The following is a 21,853-nucleotide window of genomic DNA, read 5'->3' as shown; positions in this document are numbered from 1 at the left end:
TATAAACATGGTAACAAGGCAGTGCATATGTATTCCTACTAAAACCACAGAGAGGTGCATTGATTCCACTAAGCCCTCTCCTGATGTAACATATATAAAATATTTAACAGCTAATACTGTAGAATTAGAATGGATCTTGTTGCGACTGCTAATCCAAAGCTGAAGAAGAAGGGTCCTAATTTATAGTCAAAAGTTAAAATGTAGAGAATGATGAGAAAAAAAAGCGGGGGCAGGGGGGTTAACTGCAGTCGACAGAGAGAAAATTCCATGTGTGTCGCCTGGTATGGGGGGAAATGAAGCGTGAACTCCGAGAATTGAAGGGAACAGAGGAGCGGTGGAGAGTGAAAAAAATGGGAAATGAACATAAGACAGTAACAGACAGTGAAAGAGAGACGGACAAAGACCCAGACAAGAGTGAGACATCATCTAGTACCTGCGCCTCTGGCAAAGCAACATCCATGATGTTAGGCTGCCCGCGCGGCTCCCCGTTCTCAAGCCGAGAGAAGATGACTTGGTAGCCTCGGATTTGGCCGTGCTGCTTCCCTGGCAGGGGCGGCTTCCAGGTGACCCGGATTGCTGTGGAGTTTACAGCTTCGACCTCCAGTTTCCTGGGGGGAGCTCCTGGCACTGGAAACCAGGAAAAGAGGGGGAGATGGAGGAAAGAAAGAGACAGAGAGGGAGAGGAGTAGAAGAGTCAATATGCTGAGTTAGTGGTTTTCAACACTTCACTCTGTTGTGTGATGTAGAGCCAAACGCTCAAATCAAAATAATGCCTCTTGATTTTTTTATGGACTCTCTGTAGAAGGAAGTTCTACTGGATTTGGCCATGAATCAAAATCATCTTATACTTGTTCTATGTCTACTGTGTCCCCCAAAACACCCTTTGAGAAACAGCATCACCTCTTTAACTCTGAATTGATCAGCAGGAAAAAGTGAAACGTTAAGTAGAAGTTTAGGAGAGGGAGGGAAAGCAGTGACAGGCAGCCCCGGAAAACAAAAGGGATGTTTAGAGTCAGAGAGAGCACTCTTCTCAAGACGAGGTGTCAACCTACCATCTTCTCTGGTTTTCATCCTCACAGGGGCACTCTCAGGGCCCGGACCCACGTCAGTGTGTGCCCTCACCCACACCTGATACTCAGTCCACTTCTCCAGGCCCTCCAGCACAAAGCTGGTGGCGTCTGCGTTGATGCCTGGCCCCTCATGCCGCTCCGTGTCCTCCCCAGACATGGCCTGGTAGCTGACTGTGTAGCGCACAATAGCGCCGTGGCGGCTAGCGGCGGGGGGTGCCACCCAACTCACCTTAAGGCTGGTGGAGCTCAGGCTGACCACTTGCACTTCCTGAGGGGGGGCAGATGGGGCTGTAGGGGGGAGGGGAGCACAACCACATGGAGGAGGGCATGGATCAAGCAAACGAAAAATAAACACATAAAAATAAAGAAAAACACGAGCAAACTGAGGAAAAACTGGAAGCTTTTTGTTTGGTTGTCAAAATGTCAATTTGCATACAAAAACTTAGAGTTATCCCTTCTACACGAGCGCAAAGATTTAAGCTTAATTTTGAAAACATTTTGGATCCATTCCCCTATCAAGGCGGTTTTTGTATCTTCAATTTCTATGTTGTTTTTAAATGTTAGCCTAAATAGCCACAAGCATTTGACATAATGCTTAAAAAGGTATTAAAAACATAATAATTTAAATATAAATGATGATTTATTGACCATAAAAATACACAAAGATGTGTATAAAAGTACACTTCATGAGCTCAGATGATAAAGCTCTTCAGAGTGGAGCACTTTCAGGGATTGACTCTATTTTGAAAACATGTATTCCAGCTGCAGAAAACCATTTCCATGTTTTTCAACATGTCCTCTTTATTAAAGTGAAAGTCTTTTTTTTGTCACTTTCTGGGTTTGGTGTAATTCACCAATCATATGCTCTCATGTAGTAGATGACAACTTTGGAAGTACCAAATTGCAAGTTTAAATATGACATTTTCATTTTGATACTGAATACAAAAAGCTTCCATACTAAACAGGATGCTACCTCCGGACTGAGAGATTGGCTGCAAGAACACATTACCGGGCTTCTGTTGGAGCTGTGTCTGGCACTCCATTTATGTGAGAGGCCATGAAACTACAGGGTGGTCTGAACTGAATATAAAATGTGCCAAAATTTTACAAGGCGATGCTTTTATAAAGACGTAATTTGTTCATAACTGCCCTCTCTGCTGCCTCTCGCAGCATGCAGAGGGAGCAATAAAGTGGCCATGGATGTGCGAGTGTGTGAACGAGTGCTTGACCGTGTCGACTGGTGTTCACACATTGATGCAGAAGCTCTGGGCTTGTCAGACCTTGCTAAGTGCTGCCGTCGTGATACACTGGGCTGTTTTTGAAGTTTACTATGGAGCATAATCGATTCACAAACAATAGTCAATCAATTAAAGTTGTGTATATAGAAAAGAATGTCAACAACTGGTTTGAAGCCAGCTCTATTAAAAAGTTGAGCTCAGTGTTAGTTCAGGCAGGCTCAATCGCTTTGCAATCATGCTTAAAACCATGAGATACATCAGTCAAGTTCTTCGCAGCACTGTGGTTTTGGTCTAAGACCTACTTGCTATATATAAAACTTTATGTACACATGATATCTATAATGATATCTAATCAATGTCAATGTATGTTTATCATCCAATCAACTTGTTTTATTTTTGATTGTTTGCAGCGAGTAAAATAATTCTGGTATTGTCTCAGTGTAGAAATAAAGAATGTGTGTGTAGTCGACTTAACAGAGTTTCCACCCATATGAGGGCTTAAGCTCCGGTCAATGGTTATCGCCATGATGCTATAACACACTATTATCTGGATGTAAACTAACACAGATGACAGATGGTGTGTCGCAACGTGGCGCTGTTTGGCAATAATTTATTCTCTGAAATGGAGACTGAGGTGTATCTCAATCAGAGCAATGTGTAACCAGCAAAGGCATGTGCTTTTCTTTTCAGTCAGTATCACTGGCAGGGTTTAATATTTTCATATTTTATATTTCTGATCTTTTGATTGTTTTAATCTTTTATCTTTTGTTGTTTTTATTCTCCCAATATTAATTCCTTTTATCTGTTGGTGGTCATCACTTTGTCATCTCTTTATTTTTCTGTCACTTTGAGGATAACTTTTAGTGATTTCTTCCTCACATTTCTTTTATGTGACATTGTTAACCCGCAGACTCTCTACCCTTATTAGTTGTGTTAGATAAATGTTGCTCTATTTTGACTGTTTTCAAAGTGTTTTCTTCCCTTTGGACTAATTACTTAGATTACATATAGCATATCAAATGTAATGTTTATGTATGAAGAGGATAAGTTGTAGCTACACCTCCAATCTGGAATAATAGGATCTTTGTGAAATATATAAGCTCCAGCATTAAATTGAGCACACCCTCAAGTCCGGAGGAAAACTGAAAAACTAATAACCATTTGAGAATAGGGAACAATAACAACACTGAAAACAAAACACAATAACATTCATACATTACATGCATCTAACTCAATACTCAACAAAAAAACGTATTCCACTGTACACAAAAGAGCCTCTTCAAAAGAGAATGGAATGAACCAAGGGAAATAAAATTCAAAGCAGTGTGTTCTTATAAAGCATGCCCAGGCTATTTCCTTTTTTTCTTTAATAAACAGAGCAATGGACAGTTAGCCTGAATATGAATCCAATAAAATAATGCCAGAACATGAAACTCTACCTTTTCAAAAACACCTTGGCGTAACAAAAGAGGTCTGAGTCTCATCAAGTGGTCCCACAGGAGAGTGGACAACGGAACTACAAAGACCTGACAGTACCACATGCATTACAAAAAGGTAACAGACTGAATCAAAACAATGCTGATGATCTGAAGAATAGATTGTGATATTAAGGTCCTGATGAAAATATGCTAGATCAAAGTCAAATTGGTTGAGGGGAAGATAACACCACAGGAAATACAATCGCCTCAGAGGCAAAAATGGGAAGAGACAAGGCTCAAAATAGAGAGAGAATTTTAGATGGAGGAAATTAAGTGCCTCTGTCTACCATTCCTTCCTTTAAATGTTCAAGCCCAGTCCCTGGATATACCAACAGATATATTATTATATATATCAACATACATGTTCTGTTATGCTACATTTTCAATATGCGGGAATCCTCTGTGGATCATTTAAAAACTTCACAAGAAATATTCAAACAGCTCTGTTGCGTTCATTGCTCTGAATATTAAAAAATAATAACATGAATGAAATGTTCATATGTAGCACTTGAAAATGTCACACTTTCCCACTGCCTCTTTGCCTCTGAACCTTCCCAGGGCTGCTGCTCATTTCATGCACACCATCCTCCTGCCCCATGAAATCCAAATTCTACTCTTCACATTCTGTGTCCTTCTGTCTCCTGCTGACAGGAGCTGCAAGGACACAGACTCATCATCACTCATGATCTCCACTGACAGTTGTGTTACTCTGTGGTTCTCAGACGTATTGGCTCTTTGGTGATTTTCTCAGACTGAACAGAGAAATATTTCAAGAAGAGCTCTTCATCACTTTGGTTTAGTTTATGTATTATTTTCTCTTTCATTCTTGCAGACAGTGATCCTGTGACGAGCTGGAGAGATATTCAACTTGCAGCTTGACTTGCAATCTGATAATGTTTTGGACTCTCTTCAAACATGTTCCTACTAATTTTGTAACCACCCTACACACACACACAAAATAAAGGAGAAGAAAAGACTTCTGAATTGGCCAATGATTAGTAAAGCACAGACTGAACCAGCAGTAAAAAGTGTGTGACTGGAGTTGTCCCAAGCCAATCCCCAAGATTGGTGACAAGGCCGATCGTGGCTTGTTTTAAAAGACGTCTATCCACTTTGATAAACCTCGTCAACATCTGATCTTTCCCTGACTGAGGTCCACTGGGCTTTGTTCATCACATTCTGCTCATGCTGCAGAGCTGCTTGACAGCCAGGTTCTACAGTGCAGCATTTTGCGGGAAATGCCAGGAGAAATTAGAGAGTGTGAATGTGATCACCGGTGCGAGTGCGCACAAATCAGCTGTTACTAATTAGTGCTAATTGCATGAGTAGCTTGACGGCTGGCCAATATTAAACTTGTCTTTTGGCAGGTTGGTGTGCACTGTGCAAGCTGATGTCAATACTCAAAGATCTTTTTGTGAGAGGAGCTCAAATCTATGACACCTCTGTGGACTGAGTGTGTCTGTAGTACCAACACAGATTGTCTAAAGTCAGTGTCAGCGGTTAGATTTGACCAGTCAAACCTAATTCAAATCACAGATGAAACTAAATCTAGATCATAATTTAAAATCCTTCTTCTGACCTACAAAGCTCTTAAAATGCAGATACCTTTGTATCTTAAAGAGCTCATAGTGCCCTATTACCCCTCTATAACACTACACTCCCAGCATGTCGGCCCGCTCCTAGCACCTGAGGTCTCTAAAAATAGTATGGGAGGTAGAACCTTCAGCTATCAGCCACCTCTCCTTTGGAGTAATCAACCAGTCAGGCTCAGGGAGGCAGACACCCTCTATACTTTTAAGAATAGGCTTCAAACTTTCCTTTTTGATAAAGCTTATAGTTAGGGCTGGCTCAGGCTTGGACCAGCTCTTAGTTATGCTGCTATATGAGACTGCCTGGGGAACTTACATACTGGGATCATATCTTCCCCACTCTCTGCTCTGTCTGCCTGTCTCTTACTTTAAGTCTTCCTGTCCCATTGAAGTTACTAACCATAGACCTTGCTACAACTCTAATAGCTACTACTACTATCCTCTCACCACTATTGATTGATTGATTGATTGATTGATTGATTGATTGACTAAAGTTCAAATAAAGTAAAATTATGCTTTTCCCCCTGTAGTTTTAATGAAATGTAGTTCTCTACATCTCTACATAATATGTGCAAGCTATAACTGTGTTGAGATCAGCCTCCTGGTTGAGTTGGTGCAAGCAAGTGCCACCACAGCAAAAAAATCTGCATTCAGCTGGCAGAGTGACATTTTGAGGGCTGACACTTTAAAAGCAGATAATGATGATTTGAGGCAAACAAATAAATAAATAAATAAATAAATAAATAAATAAATAAATAAATAAATAAATAAAGAGCACAGCACTACTCACAAATGTGGGGAAAAGACACATCAAACCTACCTTTGACACTGAACACAGGGCCTGCCCTCAGATAGATGGACAGGAGGGTTAGTGTTGGTGACAGAGGGGAGGTGGTGGAAGCGTGAGACTGACCGGGACAGCTGCACTGTCAGCACTTTATGTTGTGCAGAAATTGGCTTGACATTCAAGTTGCCAACGCTGTCTGATTTAAGCAGTATGAAACTCAAATTTGTCCTGCATAAAACTAAACCTGCTTTAGCCTGCTGTGGGGGACTGTTACTCTGCAGAATCAGTCTGGTTAGTGGACAGAAAGCAGTTCAGACAAATAAGAGAGAACACAACAGAGTTTAAGTTATGGACTTACTGGACTGGGCGGTGCGGGCTTCAATTGGCTGGGTGAAGACGCCTAAACCCATCTCAGATCGGGCTGCCAGCGAGAAACGGTACAAGGTGTCAGGCTTTAGACCATCCACAGCATATGAGCCGGCTGGGTCGAAGGTCTTATGTATCTGGAGGGTTTCAAACATGGAGGAATTAATCTTCGACTTTAATCCTAAAGCCTAGACTGCTGTCTCACTTTCCTGACATGCATTCAAAGCAGGGAATACAGCCAAAGTAGAGCGCAACTTGGCTCCAAAACGAGTTCAAAGCTTGTGCAGTGGTCCATCAGAGTTGAACCAAGAGCTACAACACAGAGAGAAAGAACTACACAACAACTATGCTGTCTGTTACTACAGCATTTATTTATCATGCACCAAGGAGGAGAGTGCGTTAGAGCAATCACATTGCCTCAGCTGCAGATTCCCATTCAGAGAACTTGCATCATAAAGAACAAGATTCATTCGACTGGAATCTCACAGCAGCACGAGAGGAGGGTAAACATGACGGATAGATAGACCAGTAGATAGACAGAGAGAGAGAGAAAACTAAGTAATAAAACAGTTATAACTTGATGTTGTTATTCTAACCTTGGAGTCTGAGCCATCCTCCCAGTACTGCAGCTCATACTTTGTGATGGGGTCCTGTACAGGCCACAGCCATGTTAGCATGATGCGGCTATCCAGCTCGGCTTCAGCCTCAAAGCTGGAAGGCTGGGCAGGGACTGCATCCAGAGGGGTGAAAGGACAGAGGATGAAGAGTTAAAGGAACAAGGGTTGCCATCAACAATAACCATCTCCCAAAAAACTGACCACAGGGGGAAGGCATCGACTTAACAGAGACAAACTACAACTCAAATAGCTTTATGAGGAACAGTACAGAGTGAATTTTTAATATCTGTGAGTCGTTTGAACTGTTGTACAATTCTGTTACATCTCCAAGATTTTTTTTCCTTGTATGTAAGTTTTTCTTTTATTAAACATGTCAGAACAGTTGTTCTTTATGTGTTCTTGTTTTATAAAAATCTGTAGAGGGTTACAATTGTAATTCCAGAAAGCTCAAAAATGAAAAACTTAAGCATTGAGCTACAAATTGAGGAAATAAATTCTAAATATTTCCTCTATATTGGTCTTGCATTGGTTCTGGCAACAAAAACATGAAGATATCTTTGGTGAATGCAAATTGAACCTCTTTTAGAAACAATATGTCATCCATTGCATTAAAATTCCCAGTGTTTTCTAATGCTGGCTAAGTATGGGACTGATTCCAGGGAAAGTATGAAATTTCAGAACATACGCGCGTTAATTAAAACACAGAGCACACACACTGGTTGCTGCTCACCTCCCTGCTGGGTTTTGACTTGCAGGATGTCAGAAGGTGGCCCGTCACCTACAGAGGTGAAGCCCAGCACCCGGAGGCTGTAGGTGATGTCAGGAGTCAGGCCTGAGATGGTAGTCAGGCTGCTGTCGTCTGTGTTGTGTTTCTGCCAGGCACTGAGCGGAGCCGTCAGGTCCGAGCTGTAGTAGACCCGGTAGCCCCTGATTTGTCCGTTTGGTTCCTCGGGCGGCTCCCATTGGACCAGCATTGTGCTGGCACTCAGCATGCGCGCTTGGACGTGCAGAGGTGGTGAGGAGGGGGCCTGTTCACCAGTGCGCGTCTCCACAGGGTCGCTGGGCGGCCCGCGGCCAATGTTGTTAACAGCCATGACACGAAACTCGTACTCAGAGTAGGGGCTGAGTCCACCAATGCTGTAACGAGTGGTCGCCACACCTTCCACTTCCTGGAAGCCGTTGTCAGAAGACTTTGCTCGGTACTGAATCATGTAGAAGGACACAGGCTCAGGGTTTCCAGAGTCCCAGGTGAGAGTCACACTGGTGGCTGTGGTCTCAGTCACAATGAGGGAGGTGGGAGGCTTTGGCAAGGCTGAGGAGGGAAAAGAGAGGTGTTAGCTTTGATTTGAAGAATGGCCCTGAGGACTTGTGGGTAGCTTGAGAAAAATGTAACATCTGACACATATTATACCATAAATCTGAAAATATAGGAACAATACAGCTACAATCTGCTCTTGAGGAGAAAATACATGACTGGCCATGTAATTCTCCAGTCAGTAACTCATAGCACTGAAATTATTGTTTCATAAGCTAATCCTTATAGTGCTGTCGGCAGCCAATATCCCAGAAGGAATATAAAAGCTGGACTGAAATCCCAATTTTGTGCTTTATAAATGGCCTGGTCATTACTGACAACACAAGAAAATTGCAAGAGTGGCTCCCGTTGTGAGAGTATGACAAATACAAACAAAACAGAGGGTCTTCATTATCGCTGCCTTGAAGAAGGGGGTCTGTTTTTCTGTGGTCCCTCTAAACGACTGTGACATTCTGTGTATTGATCAGTTGAGTGGAAAGGGGGATCAATACAGACAACAACTGATAAGGGAGGCTGCAAAGGGTAGACATCACACTCACTGGAACAGTACAGGCAGGTGGAGCCACACTCACACAAACAAACACCTCACAATGTCAGACTGAAAAAAAAGAAAGGCAACAAATATGTGAAAGACATACACACACATGCCCTGACATCAGTGCTCATTAGGCCAACATGTGCCTATCACATCACTCAGTCTCTGGGTAGAGGATGCCTCTGGCGGGGTAACAGACATAATCCCCTGAGAACGGCTTTGTCAGTTCTGATACCCATGTCCCTCTGTGGGAGAGCGGGGTGTTGCTGCTTAAATACCTGACAAATCCTGTTGCCACCTGAATACCGAAGTCATCCATCACACACAGCTGAGGGTGAAGAAAGCTGTAGCTTTAAGATGATGTGGCTGACAGTGACTATATGGGAGCGGTTGGGAGGAATGCACAGCAGCATAACACAACAGAAAGCTTATAATGGCCTAAACAAACTGCAGAGGGACTCCTTGTGTATCTTGGCAAGGGTAATCGAAACACTGTTCAGGGGTGTGGCATCAAGAGACATGCAGGAACAGCTGGAAAGGATTTTTGACCTCATTCAAAACCTGTTATCAAATCAAAGGGACAGGGTTGTAAGGGATGATGACCAACCTTTGGTAATATTTGTTTGAGGAGGAACTGATTTGATGGAGTGAAAAGAGACACAGTGGAGAGGGAACCGTGAAACAGACGTAAACAGACTGAAGGTTAAAGACATGAGACAGGTTGGAGATGATGTGCTAGGACACAGAAACAGTCATCTATAAATACACATACTGTACATACATCAATAGAGTTCTCACCTTTGACTGTGACCATGGCAGTGGCTTCAATCATGCCCAGAGAGGAGATGGCCACGCAGGTGTAGTTGGCCGACTCCCGGATGTTGGTGACCTCCAGCACGTTGCGTCCCAGTGGCATCTCTTCCTCCTTGGTGAGCTCCACCAGCCCCATGGTCCACTTGACGTAGGGCATGGGTGAGCCTACCGCAACGCAAGTCAGGTTGACGCTCCCGCTGGGCATCACCTCTTGGTTGGTGGGTGGGATGGAGAATCTGGGTGGAACTCGTCGCACTTAGAGAGAAGCAGGAGAGAGCAGGTAGGATAAAGTTAGGTGGATAAATGCATGTTGTTTACCTTACTTAATTAAAAGTCTAGCTCCTTAGAACAACACAAGGCTAAAAGCTAACGCAGAAAAGGAGCCAATAGAATGGAGAGTTGATCGCTTTTGTCCGAACGTGGAGGCGAGCACAATGGGGATAATAGGACTGTCACAAAGATGGCTCTGGAATTTCACAAGAAAACTTTGAGGGGGTGTTTTATCCTCTCCCCTACAAAAGGGAATATAATAAAAAAAACAGCCCAGTTTTGCTGGAGACTATGTCTGGCCCTCTTTTGTCAAAGTGTCAAATGGTAGCGAGAGTTGCATCATTGAGGGTCCCTGTGGAGATGGCATTGTTTGATTTGTCCTCCCGCTCCCTCTCTCCCTCTCTCTCTTAGGCTCTTTCAGCATGGCCTGTCTTTCTCCCTCTCTCCCTCTCTCTCTCTCTCTCTTTCTTTCTCCCTCTCTTTGTGCAGTTCTGATATGCAGATAGGCTGACATTAAAAAGGGGTTCCCATGGAGACAAGAAGGACCCGTTGACGTCGCCAGGGACAAGGCAAACACCGATGCCGAGCCTCGATGCGGCGCTGAATGGCTGGCCTAGAATAAACAGGCAGCCATCATTTACATAGGACGTGTTTTCTGTCTAAATAAAGATATGCCATATTTACACACTTTAGATCTTTTTCTGGTAACTTTTGGCAACCGTAACAAACTTATCTGCTTGTCATGGTGCCTGTCAGTACGATGTGAACCTCCCATCAGTGTCAGAACTGTTAAATTTATGACACTGCCATAGTATTTCCTGAACTTACAGAGGAGGAGCTGTAGTTTCTTTCACCTTCGCTAGAGAGAAAGTGAAGCCAAGCCAAACATTTAGCTCCCTTGTGATGACCCACCATTGCTGTCCTACTTCTGCTGGTCATATGAATCCAAAACACTGTGGCATGAAACTATCCCTGCACAGTTTATCCTGCTTGTTTCCCCTAATGTGCTACAACATCTCCCTGGGAAAAAAAAGCCCTTGACTGTAATTGCTCTCTTGCACCAGTCTCCATGAAAATGGATTTTCAAATGTGAGCCTCCCTCCACCTTCCCTTTCTCCCACCCCTCACCCCTCCCTCCCCAATCTAATTTGAACCAGAACGTTGTTACTATACAGCCATACTTGTTATTCCCCTCATTATGTGGTGAAATGGAAAAATACACACAAAAAAACACCTTTTGAGATTCCAGTCAGGAAAAAGCTGGTTCTCTGGACCAAGCTGTAATAAGGGGGAACCAGTTCACACTCATCTGAATTATCCCAAAATAATTGAGGTGCTTTATATAGACCTGCTAGAAGGTTTTTATTATCAATACAATCAAGTGGGCTTAAACTACTCAGCAAAAAATAAAAAGTACCCAGGTTTGAGCCACAAAAATAGTTGAATTATTGGAATCTTTGTGTCACGCATCACATTTTGCATTATAAATAGATCAGATCTTTAATGTGGATCAACCTTTTCAGGTGGAGTCTTGTAAACAAATAAAGTAGAACTTGGAATAGTAAAGAGGTTAGTAAAGGTGTAGGACAGAGTTATGATGTGTGATAAATGTTCAAAATAAAGTTTACAAAATTACTTGTGAACAGGAAGGTCAGAGTTTGGAAGTTACTCCAACATACAGATGGTTTCATGCAGGGAAAGGGACAGAGAGTCAAACATCAGCCATGACATCTGCTTTCAAGGTTCGCAGGATTACAGCTGATTTTTAAACACAAAGACTGGACAGGCCGGTTAGCTTTACCAGCCTGGGAACAGGACACGGATGACATTCTCAAGCAGAGCATGCACAGACTTTAGGAGAGACACGGGATGAGATCACAAGCCTGAGCGGCCTGATAGAAGGAGATAAAGGAGGAACCTGATCTATTTTTCTCCTGTTGATGACTGAACATCTGATTTTAAGGATGGCTAATGCACAACAGGCTTTCCTTTGAGGAAGAAAAGCATCCCACTTATGTTGATGACCACCTGTGTCTTCTTACAGAACTGTAACGTTCTCAGACTGCAGCTATTTTTCACAACATATGCTTATGAAAGAGAGAAACCTGAGAGAAGCGGCCCTAATGTAAAACCATTAGGCTCAAAGTATCTGTTATTCTTTCATGATGCCATAGACTAAACAGTGCTAAGAGCAGTCAGTCAATGGGGGCTGTGTATATTGAACACTTAATGTTGTGAATAATTCATGTCGTGCGGTTAAGTTTGGAGAGGTGCTGTGGAACAAAATGACTAGAGGGCAGGTAATTGTTATCGATTCCCCCGAAGCCTCTCTCCCGTTGAGAGCGGCTTGGAGAGACGGGCTCCGGGACTCTATCAAAACCACAAAATAAGCCCTGTCTCCACTCTGCCTGCCCGCTTGCTGGATACCTATAAATTTAACTGCCTTGACAAAGTGCCCAAGGATAGCAGAACCTGTTCAGTCAATCAATATTTGAGCATACTGGCACAGAGTCAGCGGGCTCCCAGGCTTCCTGGCAGCAGAGCTGGGCAACCATGATGGCTGATCATCCTCTTGTCGGCACACTGCCAGCTCATTCTTAAATATTCCATAGGTCAGCTCTTTGTGCTGCAGTGTTTTGTAGATGGTAGAAGAGTGGAGATGACTTCAAAAACATTAGCTCTCTTTTGGACAATGTCCCTGTCATCACTTATTAACTCTGCATCAGAGGCTCAGGCTCTACATCTGTAGGTTAGGTCCAAATCTCAGGGTACTTACTGCTTCCTTTAATTGTCTCATAATGAGCTGATATACATTAAGATGACTAATATTAGAGGACATTTTTCTGTTTCTCCGCTCTTGAACGGCCTACTGCTTATAAACCCACATGAGAACAGAGGACATTTGTCTTCTTGTTAAGGTAACATGTGCCTATCACATCGCTCAGTCTGTTGGAAGAAGATACCCACAGCAGTGAAACAGACATAAACCCCCTGAGAATGGCTTTGTCAATTCTGATACCAGTGTCTCTCTGTGGGAGAGTGGGATGTTGTTGCTTAAATATCTGACAAATCTGGTTGCAACCTGACTGCAGAAGTCATCCATCACGCACATGTGAATGGCATACAGAGGCAAATGGAAAGTCTGAGGGAGAAAGGAGCTATCGGTTTAGGAGGATGTGGTTGACAGTGACTATGAAGGTGTGCAGTTGGGGAGGATGCACAGCTACATACCACAACAGAGGTCTAATGACGACTGAAGCTAACGGCACAGGAACTTCTTGGGTGTTTGGGGAAGGATATTTGAAGGAATGTTCAGGGGAGGGGCATTAAGGGGCATGCAAGAATTACTCAACGGTTCATGCAAAAGATGAATTTGCACAATAATGGATAAAGGAGATATTCTATACTAAAACTCAAGGGGTTCTCAGGTCAGGGATCGAGTGTCTATGTTCTCAATTGAGGAGCTGGGATTATTTGGAATCTGGATCAAACTGAAGAGGAAGGATGAAAAGTGAAAAGGACCAACCTTCGCGCTGATCTGTTTGAGTGTTTGATGGAGTTGAGCGATGGAATGGAAACATACAAAGTGGAGAGGAAACAAGACAGTGAAACAGAACAGTGTTTCTGCACACGCAGTGGAGGTTAGTGACATGGCACTGGAAGGCAAAGTAATGCATTAAAAGTCTCAGGGAGGGAGATTCACAGATGAAGAATTTGAAAATTGTTTTCAGACTTGTGTTCAGAGGTACATCTACTTGACAAGTGATCAACAATAGAAGGATACAAGACCGTTTTAAAGTTCAGAGATTAAGCAACAAGTCAAATTTACTGCCCACCTCCTGTGAAGGCTACTTGATGCTCTGAAGGACACTACTCGCCTCTGTAGCCAATCCTTTTCTTCATTACATTGACCTGAATTGATTTTTTTTGTGAGTTTCCCTCCCTGACACCCACACACACACACACACACACACACACACACACTCACACACACATAGAACAGCATGGAGATATTTTGGTTAAAGAAAAGCCCGGCCGCAGCACTTTATCCTCAGTGACATATTGACATGTCACATGGATATATGAAGCAGTGCCGGCAGACAGAAGCTGACATCCCTCCTCCGTTGTGGGATAAGCACTTGACAAATGAACGCTCATGCACAATCACAGGACGCTTGTGAGTCTGCCCACGTTGATGGAGTCCTCCTTTACAGAGGGGGTCACCAAGAGTGACCCGCAGTGCACCTGCACACCTACAAACACCCACACACTCTTAATGGATGAGAAGTGGAAGGACATAAATAGATACACAGACAGGAAGGGACAAACAATCCATGAGTACCCCCCCCCCCCCCCACCCCCTTAACAAACTCCCCTCCCCCCGTACAGAAATATGAGAACATCATTCTCTGGTGGCTCTAAAATGTCAAGACAAGGGTGGTGCTGGTGGTGCTGGCTGCCTGTTTGCGTACCTGCAGACAGGAATGGGATCAGGTAGCTTCAGTGAGTGGAAAAAAACAGAAACACATTTGCAGACACCAAACACCAACCCATAACAAATGCTTTTAATGCAAGTCTGACAGTCTAGTGTGTGTGTGGGCGGGTGTGAGAAGGGTGTTGATAGAGAAAAACACCATAATTCTTCCTCTCATGGTACTCTTTATATGTCACTTTCAAGTAGTGCTAACTTTATTGACATTTCAAGTCTACAAATTACTGTTCTGCCCAGGGGGATGATGTTTCAAATGATTCTTAGAAGGTGCTGAATAAAAAAGTGACAGTCTCTTATAATTTATTTAAATAGCAAGAATGAAATATTGAGACAGGGTTCGTTTAGCACTACACTGCAAATTAATAAATCCATAAGCGTTGAGACTTCTAACATGATTGTATTTGTTTATAGGATAAATATAGAGTTGAAATGTTGTGCTGAAAGTTTGGAATCAACCCTTCTTTTCCACCTTCTGCTACATTTCAACATTTTAAAATGTAACAGTTGTCAAATAACCTGTTTGCCTCCAGAGCTTGTTATGTTTGCAGGTTTCATGGCAGATGTTGTAAGCCCCTAAATCTCCCCTCTGGTGAGAATAAAAAAAACACACACATAACAACAGGAAAGGAAGAGAGGTATGTCAGAGGCCACTTGTCTCGAGTCCCTCATGTTTTAAACCCAATCAAGCAGCCCGGTGATAGCACAGCCCTCGGGTCGTGTCTCATCATTCTTGCAGCAGTAACAAAGACAGAGTGAAAACATAGCTGCTGCTTTTGTTCTCCATTCCAGACTAGTACACTTTTAAAAGGTTACGGTTGGTTTGATTTCTATCTCTCCACTGGTGAGGTGAGGAAGGCGGAAAAGCCGGTGCCGGGGCCAACGGGTTGACAGCTACCTGGGTGGTGTTACAGACTAGCTGGGCCTGGGGGCCCTGCTGGCGCCAAGCCACACAACCACTGTAATTACCTCTGAAGGGGGAAAAAAAGGCTGCGTTTGCACCTGTGACAGACATGCCCTGATTAATAGACAAGACTTACATCCCTTTCTCGCCTTTGCTGTTTGCCTGACTACCCCATCCTGTCAAGATTTAAGATCTGAACCTTCTGGATCCCACAATGTTTTATCTTTAAATTTAATGGCACTTTTTTCCGTTGAGATTATTTTACCTCTGCTTCCTCTGATCCAAGAGGAGGGTCTGTGTGTTGAAACACATTTATTGGTTATGTTTCCCAAAAGGAAAATACTGATGTTCATTGGTGGAGCAGAAATTAGTGAGAGCTAATTTTATAAAACAGTAAAAATAGTGCTCTTAATTCAATTTCCCCTTTCCTAAGGAGAGGTTTGTGAAGGGAAAAAAAAGGCACTAATTTACTTTTCTGATCCTGATGAATGGAAGAATTAAACGATGCAATCACTGGTCCATGAAATGGCCTGTGTGATACACTCCACTATTTGCTTTTAACAAAATTATGAAGTGATGGCTGACTGTGTCTCTTTCTTACCCTGACACTTTCACTCCCTCCCTCCCTCCCTCCCTCCCTCCCTCCCTCCCTCACTCCCTCCCTCCCTCCTTCCCTCCTGTCTCCACCCACACTAACAACTGGAGCAGTGATTCTGTTTCATGTACATCAGACATGGTGGTGTTATCCGCAGGGTCTGACCTAGTCTACTCCTCTCCCCTATACCTGCTTTTTCCAGTATGGGTACAACGCTGCCCTTGCCCTGCATTAGTCTGCCCACGGAGACACCACAACAAAAACAAACCCTGAAACTCCAGACCCCAGACATGTCTGTGGAGGCTCTGGGTTGTGTGTGGGGGGAATAATGGAGCTTTTCGATACAGTCAAAATAAAAAAGAAAGGAGGGCTGGCGTGGCTTTCAATGCCAGCAGAGGAAACGCTTTTTCAATGCAGCTGTTTTCTCAGAGGCAGCAGCTGGTCGAGTTCGCAGCCAAACAGGAGGTGGAGGTTAGTTCAGCTCATTGGTATGGGAGACACGGAAAAGCAGGAAAAACGGTGGGAGCATCGGTTGATTGACAAAGAAGAGGAGAGAAATAGTGACATAAATATGATCTTTAAACGTGGACACAACAAACAGGAGTGTTTTTTCATGTTTTCCATAATCTTAGCTTATTAGAGCTCTGCTTAGGTTTCATGTGAGGCATGCTGAGACTTACTCCACCAATAGAAGAGTTCTAATCATCCAGACTAAGAGAAATGTGTGCTGTAAATAAATCATCAAGATAAAGAGTCTTAAAGAGAGAGAAAATATTACTGTGTGGTCACAAGTGAGTGAAAAAAAGAATGAAGCAGAGAAGATTGAAAACATTGCATGGTTGTTTGTGGTATGGAAATGCTTGAGAAACAAATGTTCTACTTTACCTCGTACGTAGAGATTTGCAGGAGCAGAGTAACGGGTCCCGGCGCTGTTCATGGCAACACATTCATATTTCCCTTGGTCGGACTCCTCGCTGTTCTCAATTTGCAGAGCTCCTGCACAGAGGATTAGCAAATTTAGACGTCTTGACAGTTGAGGAATATGAGATGAAAGTTGGCATGAAAACCACAGCAGATATCTGCACAGTGACTCGCTAGAGAGCCTGTAGTCAACTAGTCAAACCCACTTCATGCATAATTAAATGTCCCCGACATGGACGCAGTTTTGTCAAGAAAAATGCTTATGGCAAGGGAAGCACTTGGCTGATTTGGCAAGTTAAATGAAACCGCTAACAGAATATTTGCCTAGTCGTGTTACAGAGAGAGAAAAAGACCATGACTGAGGGTCAATTAATCATCTGAATAATATGTCACACGCAGCACAGTATGATTAGGTCTTGTGCTTATGAAAATAATTGACAAACCAAAGTGTTTGTGTCATGAAGGGTAATCTGTCACAGCCATATGTTAGGATGAAGCTAAGCTTAACTGAATGATAAGCACAAGAAAAGCAGAGGAGTGGATGGATTTAACAAAAGACAATATTGACAATGGTCGGCCTCCAGACAAGCGCTGCTCTGATTGAACAGTTCTCCGTTTGGAGCTGAGACATATTAATAATATCCTGTTTGTTGGAATAAGATTAAAATGCAGTCACATTCAACACAAAGTGAGTGAGGGCGAGGTGAATGTGACCAAAAACTCGGCTCATTATCTCCTTTAACGGCCAGTGAAGGTTTCTACTTTCAGTGGTGGGTGTATTCAGCAGTGAGGTCATATTTTTTTACTTTTATCTCAAACTATTTGACCAAGTCTCACCAAAGCCCTCAAGGGAGTCGCTCCTCTGCCAGATGGCTTAGATTAGTATTCACAATCTCAGGTAGCTGTAGTCATCAGACAGAAGTCTAACATGTTGTTTCTAACAAAGCTTGAAAGCCCAGGAGAGCCTCACTGATGTGGTTATTTTGACACTCTATGTCCATAACCATAAGATAATCACAGCTATTGAATTGCAAATGTCTGGCAGATGGAACAAATCTGACAAATGAAAAGAAAAGAAACCTGAAACAGCAATCTTACCTGCATCCAGAACTTAAAAAAAAGCATGTTTAAAAATAAAACTACCTCTCTCAGCAGTACAAGTACGTACGTATGTCACAAGTGAGTGATAGCAGCTATCACATCTCCAAAACAGCATGGTACGAGCATTAAAGGCGGCCAGCCACCATGCAGTTTGAAAATGACAAAAATAATCAGCATAAGACGATGTCAGGAGACGTTTTTTTGTACATCATGCAGTATGAGATGAATGTAACAAACAGGTAACACCAACCGTAGGGGGGACTCGAATCGAGACGAGACCACAAGAGAAGTGAAAACAGGGCGGGGCAGTGACATGTGATAATACCAGTGCAGATCTCATGACAACACATCTCTCCAAGGTGTTTGCTCTGCATGTTCAGCTCATCGCGGTCTGATTCAGCACTGACATGCACCTGCATACTAATGCTGTTGTCACCAATCTGTCAATCTGCCCATTTCCCTATGGGAGAAAACAGTGGGAGTACTACAGGAATAGAGGAGGTTACTGCTATGGCAGTTGTCACAGCTGCAACAGTAAATCCCTTCAATTACTCCCGACTACTCAATCACCAGCAGATCAGATCTTCTGCAAGGTCATTCCACTGTTTCCCTGTGCAGAAATGTACACTAGCAGCACGGAGGCTGCAGTGAGGCTGTCTTCAGAGTTAAACATCTAATTGAATCTGGGTTGTATTGGTGCTGTGGACAGTGAGACACACAGCTGGTAGCTCCTAATGTATTCAGCTTTTACCCAAGATGTCGGTTATTTACTCGGAGTTGTTGAACGGGCATCATTCTTTCACTCAGGGGGAAAAGCACATGATTACCATAAAAAAAAAAGATGATGCTTCCACCTTAACAATCTTGACCAGGCCTCCTGTTCCCAAGCTGGGGGCACAATGCTGCATAGGCTTTATGCAAATGCAGCCATTTCAGTTTACATTGAGGCTGCATATGGGGCGGCAGGTAGATCCTCCTGTGGCAACAGTGGCCTTTAGTTTAAAATGCAGCTCCTCGCTCCTTCCAGTGTAAAAGCCAGCTGAGATGAACTGCAGCTGTAAGCTGTTTGTTTGTGTGCGAGTGTGTGCATGCTCTTTCATAGAAGTGGTTAATTTTTACAGGAGGAGCCTTGAAAAGGCTCATTTGCAAGATAACACCTTGGACTTTTGCATTCCCATTCTCCTGACGTCAGGGTTGGTGATCATTTGTTTGTTAAGGAGCAGACAGCGGACAGAACATGTTGGGAGGAGACGAGGTGGGGGAGTGGAAAAAGGGAGGGTTGGCGCCGGCAGTGTGGATGAACCTGGTGATGTGGCTTTCAGGGGGGAGGGAGGTGCAGACGAGGTCTGATATGGATGTGGGGAAATGGTGTGGACGTGATATTTTTCAACACACTTCATCATCCTTACCTCTAATTGGTGTACCACCTAGGTGGGAGTAATTTCGATGCAAACAGGGTTGAAAGATTAGTTAGTAATCCACTTACAACAGTGGGAGAGAAACACACGGCTTCTGACAGGCCACAGATAAAAAAAAATAATACAGAGCAGAAGCCACTTAAATGCAATGTGACAAAGCCCAGAGAACTTATCAGTGCTGCACATGGTGTCTAGTGTTTGTGTGTGACTGTACATGTCTTTTAATGGCCAAAATTGTCACAACCTCTGAGAAGGACCTCCTCTGTCAGGGTCACATTTTGAAATCAAAGTGATCTACTTGTTAACTCGCAGAAAAAAGCTACAGCCACATTTGTCCTTGCTTTATAGAAGCACATGTTTTTATTGAGCTATCTAATTAACAATGACCCCCAGACTGCATTTGAGCAGAGAGCGGTTAGTAAAAACGTGCAAGAGGAATGAAAGAAAGTCATACACAGTAAATAGAGAGATGCAGAGGAAAAGGCATTCAGGTCAGAGGAATTAAATTGAAAAGAAGTTAGTATCTCTGCAGAGTGAATGATTTGGATGGTGTGAGGAGATAGATCTAATCTGTGTGTGCGCTCGCTTAAAATCGAGCGAATTTGAAGCAATGAAATGAACATGGGCTGCCTTTTTCTGGTAAACTGTGGCAGCAGAAGAATTCATCTTTTTCTGCCATCTCAATTATTGGCCTCAATTCAGGTCGTATGCAGTAATGTAAATCCTGTTATGGCTGCGGATGTTAAGTAAAGGATGGTGGATAAAAAGAAATGTTAGTCTGAGGGCATTACATATCAGCACATTTTCAGGCACTATATGCAAGAAAGAAAACTAATTAAAAGTTTGTTGGTAGCGGTATAACAATCACAGTTTGAGGCACAGGTTTATCCTTGAAATAAATACATAACAAGTAGTTGTATTAGTGCCTCATTTAGGAGAAATCTGTGTGTAATTCAGGGTGTGCTTGTAGTCCGGCCAATTTTTTAATATTGTAAGAACAAGGACAGTGGAAGTGCCCCAGTGACCTCTCTCCGGCTTCCACTGGGCAGCTTTAGCACCAGGCTTTTTCTGGAGTAGCTCTCATCTTTAATCTTCGGGGCCTCAGACCTGCAGCCTGGCCTGACACTCTCTAAGTGAGGTAGATTTAGTAAGGAGTGACAAGAGTGAGCCCGGTCAAAAGCCTCTAATCTTTCCACCTTGCTCCGTTTCCGTCTGATCCGGGTCAGGCAGCCACTGTTTATTTATCAAGTGGACTGCTACTGTGAACAAAGAGCACCTCATTGATTTCTTTCTTATTCTTTGCAAGGTTGAATCCTGGCTAATGCATCATTGGCTGGCCTCATTGTGACCCAGCTGCATGTTTAAGAGGGGATTAAGGATTATTTAATATGGTGAAAAATTCCCTTTCTGTACTTTAGAAGGTTACTAACTCATGCATCACTGTCAGAGACTGCACGCAGGCGGGAGCAAGTTCATTCCAACTTCTGTGATACTTTAGAAGTGGCTGATGCTGATGTGAGAACGCAAAATCTGCAGGAGCTCAGCTAACATATCAAGGTAACATTTTTTTGAAGGCAACTTTCATGTGCTTAGTGATGAAAGAGACGTCATACATGACAACAAAGGCCCTTTATGTTTCCACATCGTCCTCATGACTTATATGTGTTGGTATCTGACGGCATATTGTACCCTGCAGCTTAGCTTTGCACATTTACACCATCAGTATGTCATGTAGGAGAGACTTTAAAGTAGTTAACTCAGATCAAATCAAATTGGACATAAAATTAAATCAAATAGCAATAAATCGTACCTGAGCGGAGCTGTTTAATGCGCCCATTGCTGCTGCTGATATCCACAGGAAGCATGTCCTTGAACCAGGTGATCTCTGGGTCAGGGTTTCCGCTGGCGGCACACAGCATGGTGGCAGTCCTGGTCCTTTCAACCACCTTCAGTTGAGGACCCATATCGATTGTAGGGAAGCCATGGGGGATCTGGTTCTCTGGAAATTAGCAAAGGAAGATTTTAAGTACACCAGACATAAGAGAACAAGTGAGATGAAAAAAACATAACATAGGAGAGGGAAAACATGTTTACAAAAGCATTCTGACAGAGAGGCTCTCAATCGCTGTGAGAGGTGCTGAGTGCATCAGAGCTGTCGAGCTGAAACGGACAGAGAGGAGCAGAGAGAGAGCAAATGCATTTCAGGTGCTGCAGGCCGAGCGGCAATCAGAATGCACACAGGGAAGAGCAAAAGAAGGAAGTACTGCTAAATTTTACATCTGGTTTAATTTGGATTTGTAATTTCGTTAAAAAAATAGTATCCCGTCTGTGATTGATTATCATGGAC

General features: G+C 43.2%; 1 protein-coding gene across 1 annotated transcript in view; it reads right to left on the bottom strand.

Annotated features, from left to right (window-relative positions):
• The window catches only part of LOC117826330 (receptor-type tyrosine-protein phosphatase F-like), a 462,221-nt gene that overhangs the window by 54,585 nt on the left and 385,783 nt on the right, over nucleotides 1-21,853 (bottom strand). Inside the window, exons 13-20 of the mRNA XM_034702308.1 lie at nucleotides 21,317-21,505; nucleotides 16,952-17,062; nucleotides 9,794-10,063; nucleotides 7,876-8,457; nucleotides 7,125-7,258; nucleotides 6,521-6,665; nucleotides 1,053-1,358; nucleotides 434-627 (exon numbers count right to left, since the gene is read on the bottom strand). Coding sequence (XP_034558199.1) covers nucleotides 434-627; nucleotides 1,053-1,358; nucleotides 6,521-6,665; nucleotides 7,125-7,258; nucleotides 7,876-8,457; nucleotides 9,794-10,063; nucleotides 16,952-17,062; nucleotides 21,317-21,505 — 1,931 coding nt within the window. The remainder of the gene's footprint in view (nucleotides 1-433; nucleotides 628-1,052; nucleotides 1,359-6,520; nucleotides 6,666-7,124; nucleotides 7,259-7,875; nucleotides 8,458-9,793; nucleotides 10,064-16,951; nucleotides 17,063-21,316; nucleotides 21,506-21,853) is intronic.

Source organism: Notolabrus celidotus, chromosome 15 (assembly GCF_009762535.1).
Source record: "Notolabrus celidotus isolate fNotCel1 chromosome 15, fNotCel1.pri, whole genome shotgun sequence".
In the NCBI taxonomy this organism is placed as follows: Eukaryota; Metazoa; Chordata; class Actinopteri; order Labriformes; family Labridae; genus Notolabrus; species Notolabrus celidotus.
Note: the sequence above shows the minus strand (reverse complement) of the source record. Positions and strands in the feature narration are given on the sequence as shown.